The sequence below is a fragment of the Symphalangus syndactylus genome, chromosome 20 (genome assembly GCF_028878055.3).
Source record: "Symphalangus syndactylus isolate Jambi chromosome 20, NHGRI_mSymSyn1-v2.1_pri, whole genome shotgun sequence".
Taxonomy (NCBI): Eukaryota; Metazoa; Chordata; class Mammalia; order Primates; family Hylobatidae; genus Symphalangus; species Symphalangus syndactylus.
Window position 1 is genome coordinate 68,678,118 of NC_072442.2, and position 13,115 is coordinate 68,691,232.

The 13,115-nt window shown below is 54.0% G+C and overlaps 1 protein-coding gene across 1 annotated transcript; it reads left to right on the plus strand.

The window, feature by feature from the left end:
* Positions 1 to 1,232: 1,232 nt before the first annotated feature.
* Positions 1,233 to 8,671, plus strand: RFLNB (refilin B). Its single transcript, XM_055257848.2, has 3 exons — positions 1,233 to 1,581; positions 5,381 to 5,484; positions 7,820 to 8,671. Exons 1-3 carry the CDS (start codon positions 1,366 to 1,368, stop codon positions 8,148 to 8,150), a joined length of 651 nt encoding a protein of 216 aa, XP_055113823.2. The 5' UTR covers positions 1,233 to 1,365; the 3' UTR covers positions 8,151 to 8,671.
* The last annotated feature ends 4,444 nt before the right edge of the window (positions 8,672 to 13,115 follow it).

A 13,115-nucleotide genomic window follows, 5' to 3' on the forward strand; every position in this document is an offset into this window, starting at 1 on the left:
TCTGTTTGCAGCAAGCTGTCTCGGATCAGCTGTGTGACTTGGGGCAGGTGAAATCCCTCTCTTTTTCCTTACATGAAAGTGACAGGTAAGGGAAGTAAGAGGACGGAACTTGTTCAATGGGTCTCTAAGATCTACCTGCTCTGAGTTTCTGAGTTTAACAGGTCTGGCCCAAGCAGGACAAATATCCTTTGTCTTTACAAGGATGTGCACTGGGCTGCCACTGTCTCAGCCAGGGACGTCCAGGGTATGACTCCTCTTCTGAGCTGTCCTGTAGGTCTGGGTGAGGCTCCAGCTCCATGCCCTCGGCTGAATACCCATCAGTACCCCCAGGGGAGGGCTGCTGGTGGAGTGGGGACTCTGCACTTTCTGCTGACCTCGGAGACCCGTGAGAAACAGCCCAGTCCTACACCCCGCAGCTACGGAGACGAGTTCCCACTCAGGATAAGGCTTCGTTGTCAAACCGAAGGGGTGGGGAGAAGTGCTGTCTGTTTTTCAGAAGGGATTCTCCTGGGGGTGGGGTGGGCAGAGCGGTTAGCCCCGGTGAGGGAAAAGCTGTGGCCCCCACTGGGCGGCCGGTGGCCCTAGAGGCAGCCCGCGGTCAACCTGCTGCGCTTGTGCACGAGTCTGCGCCAGCCGCGGAAGGTCTCTGCCCTGCGTGTCCTGTGTGGTCACAGCCTGCCCAGCTGAGCATCGGGGTGACCCGCGCCTGCGGAGCCCCCGAGGACAAGCCTTTCCTCCGGGACCGGCAGGAGCGCCAGAGCCCGCCTTCCTGGGCCAACAGGCGGCTGCGGCCATACGAAGCGCATTAACTATTAATAATTTCCAGTTGTTTGCTCGCTGGCTTCGCCCGGCTCCCCAGGCCTCTGCGGGATGGGATCCTGCTCCGTCTGGCTCTCCCGACCGGCAGGTCGGAAGCTGTTAGCGCCTCCCGGGTCCCGCTGGGACAGGGCGAGGGGTCAACGAGCCCCCAGGGCCCCGGCGCGAGCTGGTGCCCGCGTCCACCTGTAGCGCGCTGGGGGCCAGACCGGGCTGGGGGGCCTTTGGCGCTCGGTGCCGCCAGCGCGCGGGGATCGGCCTCGGGGGGCGGGGCCGGGAGCCAGGGGGCGGGGCACAGATTCCGGGGGCGGGGCCGGAGGGCGGGGAAAGGGCGGGGCCGGAGGGCGGGGGCGGGGCCGGGGCCGGGCCTGGGGCGGGGAAGGGGCGGGGCCGAGGCCGAGGCCGAGGCCGGGGCGGGCAGCGGCGAGACCCGGGCGGCGGGGCAGGGAGGGAGGGCGGCCGGGCGGGCAGCGGCCCCGGCCCGCGTCTGCGCCCCTCGCTGTCCCGCGACCCCGGCGCGGGTGCCTCGGGCCCCCCTCGCGCGCCGCCATGGTGGGCCGGCTGAGCCTGCAGGATGTGCCCGAGCTCGTGGACGCGAAGAAGAAGGGCGACGGCGTCCTGGACAGCCCGGACTCCGGGCTGCCCCCCAGCCCCAGCCCCAGCCACTGGGGGCTCGCGGCGGGCGGAGGCGGCGGAGGCGGCGGAGAGCGCGCGCCGGCACCGGGGGCGCTGGAGCCCGACGCGGCGGCCACCCCCGCGGCTCCGGTGAGTGGCCCCGCGCGGGCTTCTTCCCTCCAAGCGCCGCGGTTTCCGCTCCGGGACCCCCAGCGGCTCCTGCCCCCCGGGCGCGCTGTGTCGGGACGGGGCGGCCATCGCCGGGAGTCCAGGGCGGGAGCGCCGCGAGCCTGGCCAGCTGGAGCCGGTGGCTGGAAAATTGTCATCGCCTGGGAGGCGCGGGAGCCCCGGGAGCGGCGAGGCGTCGTCTCCTCCCTTCGGGGTGGCGGCCCCGGGGCTGCCAGGCTGCGGGTCGGCCACATTCCTGCCCTTGCCGGGCGCGGGGGGCGCCTGGAGGGAACCCCGGCCCGCCCGGGACTCCGGCCCGACACCCCGCGGCTTTGGGCTCCCACGGGGCCGCGCGCCTCCTCCCAGCCAGGCCCGGGAGCGGGTGTGCCCCGGGATCCCCATCCCAGGGCAAAGGGGCCAGAGCCTTCCTCAACCTTCAGAGAAGGGTCCCTCCCCACCTGCGGCCTGAACACCGGGAACCCGGTGTCCCTCGCATGACGCGTGGGAGGCCTTTAGGTGGGTGGAAACTTTCAGAGTAATCCTTTCACTTTACTTTAAAATGTTCATTTAAAGAAAAAACTCCACCTAATCTTTTGCCTTGAGAGTCGCTCAGATGTTGGTGTTTGCTGCCTTTACTTAGAACCCTCGGGAAGCCACATCCTGCCCGCAGTCTGCAGCCCGGTCCCGCCCCCCGGGATGGGGACTTCCAGCCCCCTCTCCCGGGTGAAGTCGGCGGCCGCTGCTGTCCCTGGGGATCCCCACGAGAGGTTCCTAGGGACCCCCACGGGAGCCCCGGCGGTGCTGGTGCTCTCGCCCCTCCCACCCTGCCTCTCGGTGGGCATCAGGGCAGTTTCCTCATTGCCAACCCAAGGCGGGGCTGGCTTCAACTTGGCCTTCAGTGCCCTCCCGTCTGGCCCCATCTGGCCTCGCCGTCCACCTGCCCTGGCCACAGGCCGGACACATACACCACACGGGCGTTTCTGCTGCTCCCTCCACCTGCATGCCCAGGGCCTCTTACCTCTCCCAGGAGGCGTCCTGCTGGCCCCTCAATGCCCAGCTCATGTCATCTCCTCTGGGAGGCCTTCCTTGATGCTTCCCAGGGGCCAGAGTCCACGGCTACATCCCCATTCCAGTGGCCCTTCGTTCATGCGTCTGTTAGGATCTCTGCCGCCTCACATCACCCCAGCCCCAGCCTGGAGCAAGGGCCGTGCTCAGGGAGGGTCTGTCGGGTGGGCAAGGATGGAAGAGCAGAGAAGGCGACAGAACCGAGTGCTCCTGCCGATGCCTGGAGGAAGGCGGTGGGGGGTTCAGAGATCACCCACCTTCTCATGGGGACACCTGGGAGGTGCCCCCTTCTGTTGGGCAGGGTCTGGCAGCCAGAGAGGGAGCAGAGCAGGGCCCACTGTCACTATTTGGGGGCTGTTTGCGGAAGCCAATGCGCACACCTTATGTGTCCTCCCACACACACACACACCTTATGTACCCCCCCAACACACACACACACACACACACCTTATGTACCCCCCAACACTCACACACACACCTTATGTACCCCCCCAACACACATACACACACACCTTATGTACCCCCCCCACACACCTTATGTACCCCCCCCACACACATCTTATGTATCCTCCCAACGCACACACACACACACCTTATGTACCCTACCCCCCAAACACACACACACACACACCCCTTATGTACCCTCCCCCCAACACACACACACACACACCCCTTATGTATCCTCCCCTGCCACACACACACACACACACACACACACACACACACAATTCACTGACCTTGGCTCCCACCCCCCGCCCCTCCTCTAGCCTGGCCTTGGTAAACCCCCACCCAGGTCCAAGACCTGGACCCTCAGGGCCCCCCGCGTCTCTGGTTGCCTTTGGCTTTCGCATTTCCACCCCGTGCCCCCACTTGACACACCTTGTCCTGGTCTCAGGATAAAGGTCTCAGAGCCAACCTTCTAGAAATGTTTGCCTCCTTCTCTGTCCTGGGAGATGTGGAGGTGGGGCTGCCAACTCCACACCCTGGCGCAAATGTACATCCTTCTCTCAAATTAGGCAAAGAAAATGATAGATCCTGAGTAAACCAGGGAACGTAAAGGGCTTCCGAGTTCTGACTCTGCACCATGTTTATCTTTGCACACTTAACACAGAAGCCCTGATCCTGCAAATTGGGTGAAAACTAGCCCCGTGTCTAGGATGTAACTGCCTTCTAGTGAGCCTTCTTTGTTAATCAGAATGTCCCATGCATTGGCCGGGCTGGAAGTACTGCTGTGCTCTGGTTCACTGAGTATTCTGGATAGTGGAGGGTGATAGGAAGAACACTGGGTGTCCGTCTCTCTGGTTTTTTTTTTTTTGACACAGAGTCCCACTCTGCCACCCAGGCTGGAGTGCAGTGGCACAATCTCGGCTCACTGCAACCTCTGTCTCCTGGGTTCGAGTGATTCTTGTGCCTCAGCCTCCCTAGTAGCTGGGACTTCAGGCACACAGCACCACGCTTGGCTCATTTTTGTATTTTTAGTAGAGACGGGGTTTCGCCACGTTGGCCAGGCTGGTATCGAACTCCCGACCTCAGGTGAGCCACCTGCCTTGGCCTCCCAAAGTGCTGGGATTACAGGTGTGAGCCACCGTGCCTGGCCTGGTGTCCATCTTACCAATGACAGTTTTTCTTTAAAGTTGCTCTGTCACCCAGACTGGAGTGTAGTGGCGATCTCAGCTCACTGCAGCCTCAACCTCCTGGGCTCAAACGATCCTCCCACATAAGCCTCCTGAGTAGCTGGGACTACAGGCGTGCACCACCACACCCGGCTAATTGTTGTATTTTTTGTAGAGACGGGGTCTTGCCATGTTGTCCAGGCTGGTCTCAAACTCCTGGGCGCAAGGGATCCTCCCACCTCCACCTCCCAAAATGCTGGGATTACAGGTGTGAGCCACTGCGCTTGGCCAGATTGAATCTTTAGTTAAAAAACAAAAAACTCCCTGGTAGCGTATTTTTTGTTTTGACCTTTTCTAGAGTGCTGCTGCGACGGTGACAGAGGGAGCGCCACAGAATGGAGGATTCGGGTGAGGTGAGCCTCGGCTCACCAGGGCTTCTCACTGCAGGGCGAGGGGTGGCAGTCTGGCTTGAGTTCATTTCCTCTCTGCAGCTTTTCACACAACCTTAGCAGTGAAAGGGGGCGTCCACTTTGCTGTGCTGATAAGGTCACAGGGCATGTGATGTGACTCCTCTGAGGGCACACGGCACGGTGTGGTCAACCTGGGATTTGAACCCAGACCTCTCAGCGACCTGTCCAGCGTTTCCCTGGTGTGCCCAGCACGGGGGACACAGATCCCAGTTGGGCCCGTCAGCTGGAGGCTCAGAGATACAGCCTTCTGTGGGCAATGCTTAGAAATGGCCTGTGGGGGCCGGGCGTGGTGGCTCACGCCTGTAATCCCAGCACTTTGGGAGGCTGAGGTGGGCAGATCACCTGAGGTCAGGAGTTTGAGACTAGCCTGGCCGACATGATGAAACCCCATCTCTACTAAAAACACACAAAAAAATTGGCCAAGTGTGGTGGCGCATGCCTGTAATTCCAGCTACTCAGGAGGCTGAGGCAGGAGAATTGCTTGAACCTGGGAGGCAGAGGTTGCAGTGAGCTGAGATTGTGCCATTGCACTCCAGCCTGCGTAACAGAGCAAGACTCCGTCTCCAAAAAAGAAAAGAAAAGACAATAAATGGCCTGTAAAAGCTCTAACTGCATTCTTCTCTGTCCTTGAAGAGTCCAGCGTCTCTCCCCCTGACTCCCGGCTGTGCGCTGAGGCTGTGTCCCCTGTCCTTTGGCGAAGGAGTGGAGTTTGACCCCTTACCACCAAAGGAAGTAAGGTAAATATAGCAGACCCCAATTTTATTCTTTTTTTTTTTTAACAGTTTTTATTTTTTATTCCAGATATTAATGCTTGTTGTTATAAAAAAGTCAGTTAATTGCAAAAGTATGACAAAGATGATTAATAGTTTGGTGGGTCCTCTTTCTGTTTCTGCATTCTAACCAATTAAATATATAGACATGCTTTTAAAATTAAAATAAAAATGAGATCATGTTATGTATAAAGTTCTGCATTTTCTTTTTGCACTGCATGTATCATGGCCGTCAGAGGATTACAATTTTGTCAAATATTAATTCTTCTTCCCAGAAGCTGCTGTCCCCTACTCCCTAACCTGCCAACCCCATCTCTGAGGTCTTTTAACCTTGTCTCATAGTATAATTTCACTAGGCAAGCGCTGGTCTTCCTCGGGGGATTATCTCATCCAGGATTATCTGGGGGCAAAGATGCATTGAAAGGCTCAGGTAAAGATAGATCTTTTTAGAGAAAGGAATTTTACTTCTGATACCTGGTGGTTTGATAGCTAGAGTTTCCGCTGCATTAACACAAAGGCCCCTTTGACATGGAACAAAGACGAGGTTCATCAGCTGGGAGGTGAGCAGTTCAGCCTTTTGTTCCTGTGGAGCTTGTATTTTGAACAAAATGGGGCCATGACTCCCACCAGCCTCTTAACTACTTGCCTAAGGAGGAGAGATGAAATTTCCATTCCACTCACAGAAAAGAATTCTGATTCTTACTCACCTGACCAGTGGGTAGGGGCTGGTTGGAGGCAGTGCTGTTAGATGTGTCTATATGTGACGCTCATTCTCTTTTCAGTATCTACAAAGCTATAAGAATTCAGTAAAATGCATTAAAGCTTTGCTTCTGTAAGAAAACTCTGGGCCAGGCACTGTGGCTCACGCCTAGAATCCAGCATTCCAGGGGACTGAAGCAGGAGGATGGCTGGAGCCCAGGAGTTCGAGACCAGCCTGGGCAACAACTGTGAAACCCCGTCTCTACAAAAAATACAAAAATTACCTGGGCATGGTGGTGCACGCCTGTAGTCCTAGCTACTCAGGAGGCTGAGGTGGGAGGATCGCTTGGGCCCAGGAGGTGGAGGCTGCGGTGAGCTGAGATCACCCCACTGCACCACTCCAGAGTGGGTGACAAAGCGAGACTCCGTTTCTGAAAAAAAAAGAAAAAAAAGAAAAGAAAACTGACTCCCAAAGTTAAAAGAAGGACTTGAAAAAATTAAGTGCCTGAAGAACATAGATGCCAGTTTATCTTATGGAAATCAAGATGATAATTGGCTTTCATTGATAAGTCAGATACCCAGATATGTAGGTTTAGGGAGGGTCCCCAAACCAAATGCCAAGGTGAACAAAGTGTTAATATTTGGTATAGCCAAACTTTCAGAACCAGCATTCAAGGTTTCTGGGTTCCTTTATCCTCTCATTAAAGAGCTGATAGGGTGGGTGCGGCGACTCATGCCTGTAATCCCAGCACTCTGGGAGGCTGAGGCAGGAGGATCACTCGAGCCCAGGAGTTTAGGACCAGCCTGGGCAACACAGGAAGTCCTCATCTCTACAAGGAATAAAAGATATGTTGTTTAAAAAAAAAAAAAAAAAAAAAGAAGCCAGGTGCATTGGTTCATGTCTATAATCCCAGCATTTTGGGAGGCCGAGGCAGGCAGATCACCTGAGGTTGGGAGTTCGAGACCAGCCTGGTCAACATGGTGAAACCGCATCTCTACTAAAAATACAAAAATTAGCCGGGCGTGGTGGCGGGCACCTGTAACCCCAGCTACTCGGGGGCTGAGGCAGGAGAATCGCTTGAACCTGGGAGGCAGAGGTTGCAGTGAGCTGAGATTGCACCTCTGCACTCCAGCCTGGGTGACAGAGCGAGACTCCATCTCAAAAAAAAAAAAAAAAGAGGAAACGGAGGCTCAGAAGAGTGAAGTAACGTGGCTAAGGTCTGAAGCTTAGGCGAGTGGGAGCGGGATCCAGGGGCTGCTGCCCGCAGTGGCTAACAGTGATGTGGGCTCAGCTTTGGAATCCTGCACCCCTGTGTTTAAATCCCAGCCCCAACACTCAGTGGCGCTGTGGCCTTCACCTCTGCACCTCGGTCTCCTCTCTCAGGGTTGTTGGGGAGATTAAATTGGATCCCGTAAGTAAAGTACTTAGGCGGGTACCTGGCACATAGTGAATATTTTATAGACTCCGTGACCCTATGCTGCTTCTTACTGGAGCAGCCACACTTCTACATGTTCACCCCACAAATGACTCACGGTCACAGCGGGGACCCCAAGCCCCCGGCTCGGAGGAGCGGCTTCACGCGGCCTTATGTCTCCCGCCCAGGTACACCTCCTCGGTCAAGTACGACTCCGAGCGGCACTTCATCGACGACGTGCAGCTGCCCCTGGGCCTGGCGGTGGCCTCCTGCAGCCAGACGGTCACCTGCATCCCCAATGGCACGTGGCGCAACTACAAGGCTGAGGTGCGTTTCGAGCCACGCCACAGGCCCACGCGCTTCCTCAGCACCACCATCGTCTACCCCAAGTACCCCAAGACCATCTACACCACCACCCTGGATTACAACTGCCGCAAGACGCTGAGGAGGTTCCTGTCCAGTGTGGAGCTCGAAACCGCGGAGCTCCTGGGCACCGACGACCTCTCCGATGAACGCTGACTCAGCAGGCGGGGCTGGGGTGGGACCGGCTCTCCTGATGTCCCGCCCCCGACTGCCCTGGCCAAGCTGGGTGACCTTACCCTTCATGTCATTCCAGCCCCAGAGGAGTCTAACCTAGAGATACCTCCAAGCCTGGACGGGGGAAAAGAAAAAAAATCACTGCATCTCATAATTATTGAGATCTTTGTGTTGTAATTTTCAAGCTGTTTTTAGAGGGAATCTATGTCCTGGTTTGCTGCTGTGTGCAGGAAAGCAGCAGCAGTCTGGGACAGGGAGGGGGAGAGCTCTCCCTCAGGTCGGTGTGTCAGAAGAAGAGCGTGGAAAAAGTGAGATTTAAGAAATTTCAGCCACGGGTGTCTTCACTGCGCAAAAGTGGTGCTAATTCAGTAAACGGTGACACCTGTGTGGGTTCAATCTGTGGAGAGTTGAGTTCCGTTCCTTTGTTTTTAAATTTCCACCTCCATTTGTGTTTCCTGTTAACCTAAACTCTTGTAATTCTCTAAATCTTTTTTCATGATATATATATAAAAAAAAAAAAATCCCAAACCACAATTTAAGATGCCTTTAAAAAAAAAAAGGTTCTCCGTGTTGCCACCTGCTCCGGGAAGGCCAGGCTGATGGGCGGCCTGGTTTGGGAGCAGCGGCCTGGGCTCTGATTGCTTCCTGACGGTCAGTTCCAAGCACAGGCTCTGAGAAAATGCCTGGAACTCTTGGTGTCTGGTGACCGTCTCCGCAGGCTTCTGTGAGTCTCCGATAGGTGTTTTGGGCTTTTGGAATACTTTCAGAATACTTTCCCATTTTTTCATAAGGCAAAACGGAGTGGAGGGCCTTTTTTGACGGAAACAGCATTCTAAGAGTATGCTTGGAAAACACACGTTTTGGGAGTCCACGCGGGGAGCGGACACTCAGGACAGGAAGCAGTGGCCCTGACTGACACCTGCGGCCACCCAGAGGAGGCAGACACAGGCGATGACCTGGTTTATCATGAGAGGGGCCGGGGTTGGCCCAGTCTTAGGGTTTGGATGGCGTCAGAATCGCAGAGGGTTTCTGCCAGCGCCTTAGGTCTCATTCAAAAAGCAAGGAAGCTGGGCGCGGTGGCTGGCGCCTGTGGTCTCAGCTACTTGGAAACTGAGGCAGGAGGATCTGAGCCCAAGAATTCGAGACCGGTCTGGCAGCATAGTGAGCCTCCATCTCTAAAAAAAAGTGGCAGGAAAAAAAAAAAGGCGAGGACATCTGTGTCCCCATCCCCTGACCCCAGACAAGCTAAGGTGCATTCAGAGTAGGGAATGATGTCAAAACCTGCCGCCGTGGTGGCGCGCATTCCTCTTACACCACCGTATGGGGGCAGGTGACAGTCAACTGAAATGGTCCCAAGGACCGTGTGAATTCGGCTGACCCGGCCCAGCAGCGGGGTGGACCAGGGTGCGGTGGCTGCAGCCCTGCCTCCCGCCACCCCATCCTCCCCTAACCCCTTCTTGGGACCTCCTGCCAATCCCTGTGGTGTTTCAGTAAAGAAAGGGGCTGATGGTTTTACTTTTTTCTTCCAATATTGGAAAGAACAAACTAGATATTTCCTTTGAATACATCCAAATTATTTCAAGTGTCTGAGGGTCACCGAGCACCGTGGGCTCAGCTCGGCTGCAGCTCCGGGTTTCTGCGGGTGGCTTCCATCTGCGCCGACAGCTGAACTGAGCTCCGTGGTGCCCCAGAACCACAGCAGCAGGTGCAGTGATAATCGCCGTCGTGTGCAGTCGCTGGAGTCCTGGAGAGCCACGTTGTCCTCTGCAGACAACAGCATCGGCCCGCTGTGCCCCTAACCAATGCACCGACGCCCTGTGGGCAGGGCCTGCCGCCCACCCGTGGTCTGAGCTGGCCGGGCCGAAGCTTGGCTGGGACCCAGTGAGGGGGCACCCGGGGACCCACAGTCTCCTCAGCCACGTGCAGAGAAAAAATGCTTCCTGTGTTTGGAAGAGCAAGTGACGCAGCATTTATTGATAAAAATTGATTTTTCTGTCTGATTTCATGCTGTGGTCATTTAAGTGGTCAATGTCTTTTTTTTTTTTTTTTTTTTTTGAGATGGAGTCTCGTTCTGTCGCCGAGGCTGGAGTGCAATGGCGCCATCTCGGCTCACTGTGACCTCCACCTCCCAGGCTCAAGCGATTCTCCTGCCTCAGCCTCCGGAGTAGCTGGGATTACAGGCACCTGCCACCATGTCCGGCTAATTTTGTATTTTTAGTAGAGACGGGGTTTCTCCATGTTGGTCAGGTTGGTCTCTTACGCCTGACCTTGTGATCCACCCGCCTCGGCTCCCAATAATTTGTAAGTCATGTTAGCGGGATCCTCCAGGCCTTGCTCTGCCCCGTGGAGACGCTTGCTTGGATGAGCTCAGGAAACAGTAACGGCTGCGTGGCAGGCGTGGGTCTTGTGTGGGAGGACGTGGCCTTTGAACACCGCTGTGTTCTCAGACGTCCTTAGGAGATTTTTTTTTTTTGTCTTAGAGGGACTGTGTTAAGTTCAGACAAATCATGCTAGGTGTGGAGAGAGTCTGAAATACGTCAGTGAAGTAAGCAGCAGTGAGCGATTGTGAATGTGTAATGCAAATGGAAAACTGGGTTTTATTGTGTTAAGTTATTCACTAGGGAGCCAATTGTAGTTCTTTCTAATCCTCTTTCTCTCCAAACCTGCTTCGCTGAAAGTTGCAGGAAAGGAAGTGTGTGGAGAGAAATGGAACACTTCAGGGTGTGTCAGAGGACGCCATCCACAGTGGATTCATGTTCGTTTGCAGGGTGGAAGCAGTGATTTTTAAGACCCACTGACTAAAAACAAACATTCATAAGTGTCTCTGAGAGATGCTGTTTATTTGTTAATTAAAAAGCTTTTTTCTCAGTCTCTTAAATTATGGCTTTCATGTAATAAGGATATTTTTAGTGAAAAGTTGTTTTCCTTTCAAATTACAAACCTTTTAAAAAAATTAATTTGAGCGAGTACCTTTTCATTTGACGTTTTTTCCTGTTTCTAACCTTAGGAAACCAGAATAGCGTTTGGCAGACACGACGTTTTCAGTTTACCTTTGACACCTGCCCCACTCCATTTCGCTTTGTGATGTCTTCATTTAACAATAAATTATCTGAAAAAACAAAACTTAGAGAGATGCTTCTGTTTTTAAAGTAGAATTATGTTTGGTTAAGCAAAATGAGAAAAACAGCTCCTCATCTTGAGAAGGTTTAAGACGTGATTATATTTAACAGTATTAATCTGCAAGTACAAGATTTTCCGAGTGTGGCTGGGCACAGTGGCTCACACCTATAATCCCAGCACTTCACAAGGCCAAGGCTGGAGGATCGCTTGAGGCCAGGAGTTCGAGATCAGCCTTGGCAATGCAGTGTGACCCCATCTCTACAAAAATTAAAAATGGAAAAAGAAAGGGGCCAGGCGCCATAGCTCACGCCTGTAATCCCAGCACTTCGGGAGGCTGAGGCGGGCGGATCACCTGAGGTCAGGAGTCCGAGACCAACCTGACCAACCTGACCAACCTGGTGAAACCCCATCTCTACTAAAAATACCAAAATTAGCCAGGTGTGGTGGAGCATACCTGTAATCCCAGCTACTTGGGAGGTTGAGGCAGGAGAATCACTTGAACCCGGGAGGCAGAGGTTGCAGTGAGCTGAGATCGCATCATTGCACTCCAGCCTGGGTGATGGAGTGAGACTCCATCTCAACAAATAAATAAAAATAAATAATTTCTGTAGCTTGCTTCAGGGGAGAACAGGGTGAGGGAAGGTCAGAGAGCCCTTCGCTTCTGCTGTTTTCTCAGTTTCCTTGAGCTTAAAATACACAGCAAGCGAAAGTACCGTATTTTGGGGCAGCATTTCCTGCACGCGATCCTTCCCTTTGGGCAAAGCAAAGAGAGCGTCAAGAACAAATATTGAAAATGGACGGAGGCCCCGTATTTCATTCAAGCATCCAATTCACGGCAAGGCTGTGTGTGTATTTGTCTGTCTTTGAGTGACGACTGGGAAGTAATTATGTCCCAGAGATGCAGCTCCATCTTGGATGCTGATCTGCCCTGCTGACTTCGGATTCACCCCAGCTCAGCGAATGCCTCTATTTTATCTATTTTATCTACGGTTCCTTGTATAGGAACATGTACTCAGCACAAATCCTGCCCTGAGGCAGATTGACATAGCATTCCCGCCTTTCCCTGCAAGCGTTCCACACAATCCTTCCCTATGGTGGACGAGTCCTGGGTCTGGGGTAACGGTGCAGGGATCCACCATCTCCCCTCGCTGCTGCCTGGGACCTCATGGCTTCTGCTTATGAGGCTCCATTAGATGTTTCTTTCTGTTTTGCTTTGTTTTATTAAGACAGGGTCTCCCTCTGTCTCCCAGGCTGGAGTGCAGTGGCACATTCATAGCTCACTGCTGCCCAAGAACTTCTGGACACAAGTTATCTGCCCACCTCAGCCTCCCGAGTAGCTGGGACTACAAGTATGTGCCACCACACCAGGCTAATTTTAATTTTTTTTTTGTAGAAATGGGGTTTCGCCATATTGCCCAGGCTGGTTTCGAACTCCTGGGCTCAAGCAATCTTCCTGTCTTAGCCTCCCAAAGTTTTCGGATTACAAGTGTGAGCCACTGTGCCCATCTTAAATGTTTCTTTCTGAGGAACTAAATCTGTCAGCCTCTTTCTTCCACCTCTCAGCTTCCCTGAACCTTGAGGATAGGTTTGCATAGGCTGCCCATTGCGAAACAATGCAGAGTATCGTTTCTGTAATTTTTTCCAGTCCCCTTTTAATAGGAATGATGCCTGATTTGGCTGACTGGGATAACAGTGAGGGCTAATTTTGCCAATTAGGTTATATGGTGTAAATGTTCCATAAAATGAATTGGCTAATCAACAGTTCCAAGGTTTTGAGGGAAAAATATTTAAAGCACATAAGATTAAGGCTACAGTGATGTGTGGGTG

Excerpts from the sequence above, each read along its gene's own strand:
- RFLNB (XM_055257848.2), top strand. The coding sequence starts at position 1,366 with ATGGTGGGCCGGCTGAGCCTGCAGGATGTGCCCGAGCTCGTGGACGCG. Across the intron at positions 1,582-5,380 it reads CGGCCACCCCCGCGGCTCCG|AGTCCAGCGTCTCTCCCCCT; the intron begins GTGAGTGGCCCC and ends CTGTCCTTGAAG. Across the intron at positions 5,485-7,819 it reads TTACCACCAAAGGAAGTAAG|GTACACCTCCTCGGTCAAGT; the intron begins GTAAATATAGCA and ends TCTCCCGCCCAG.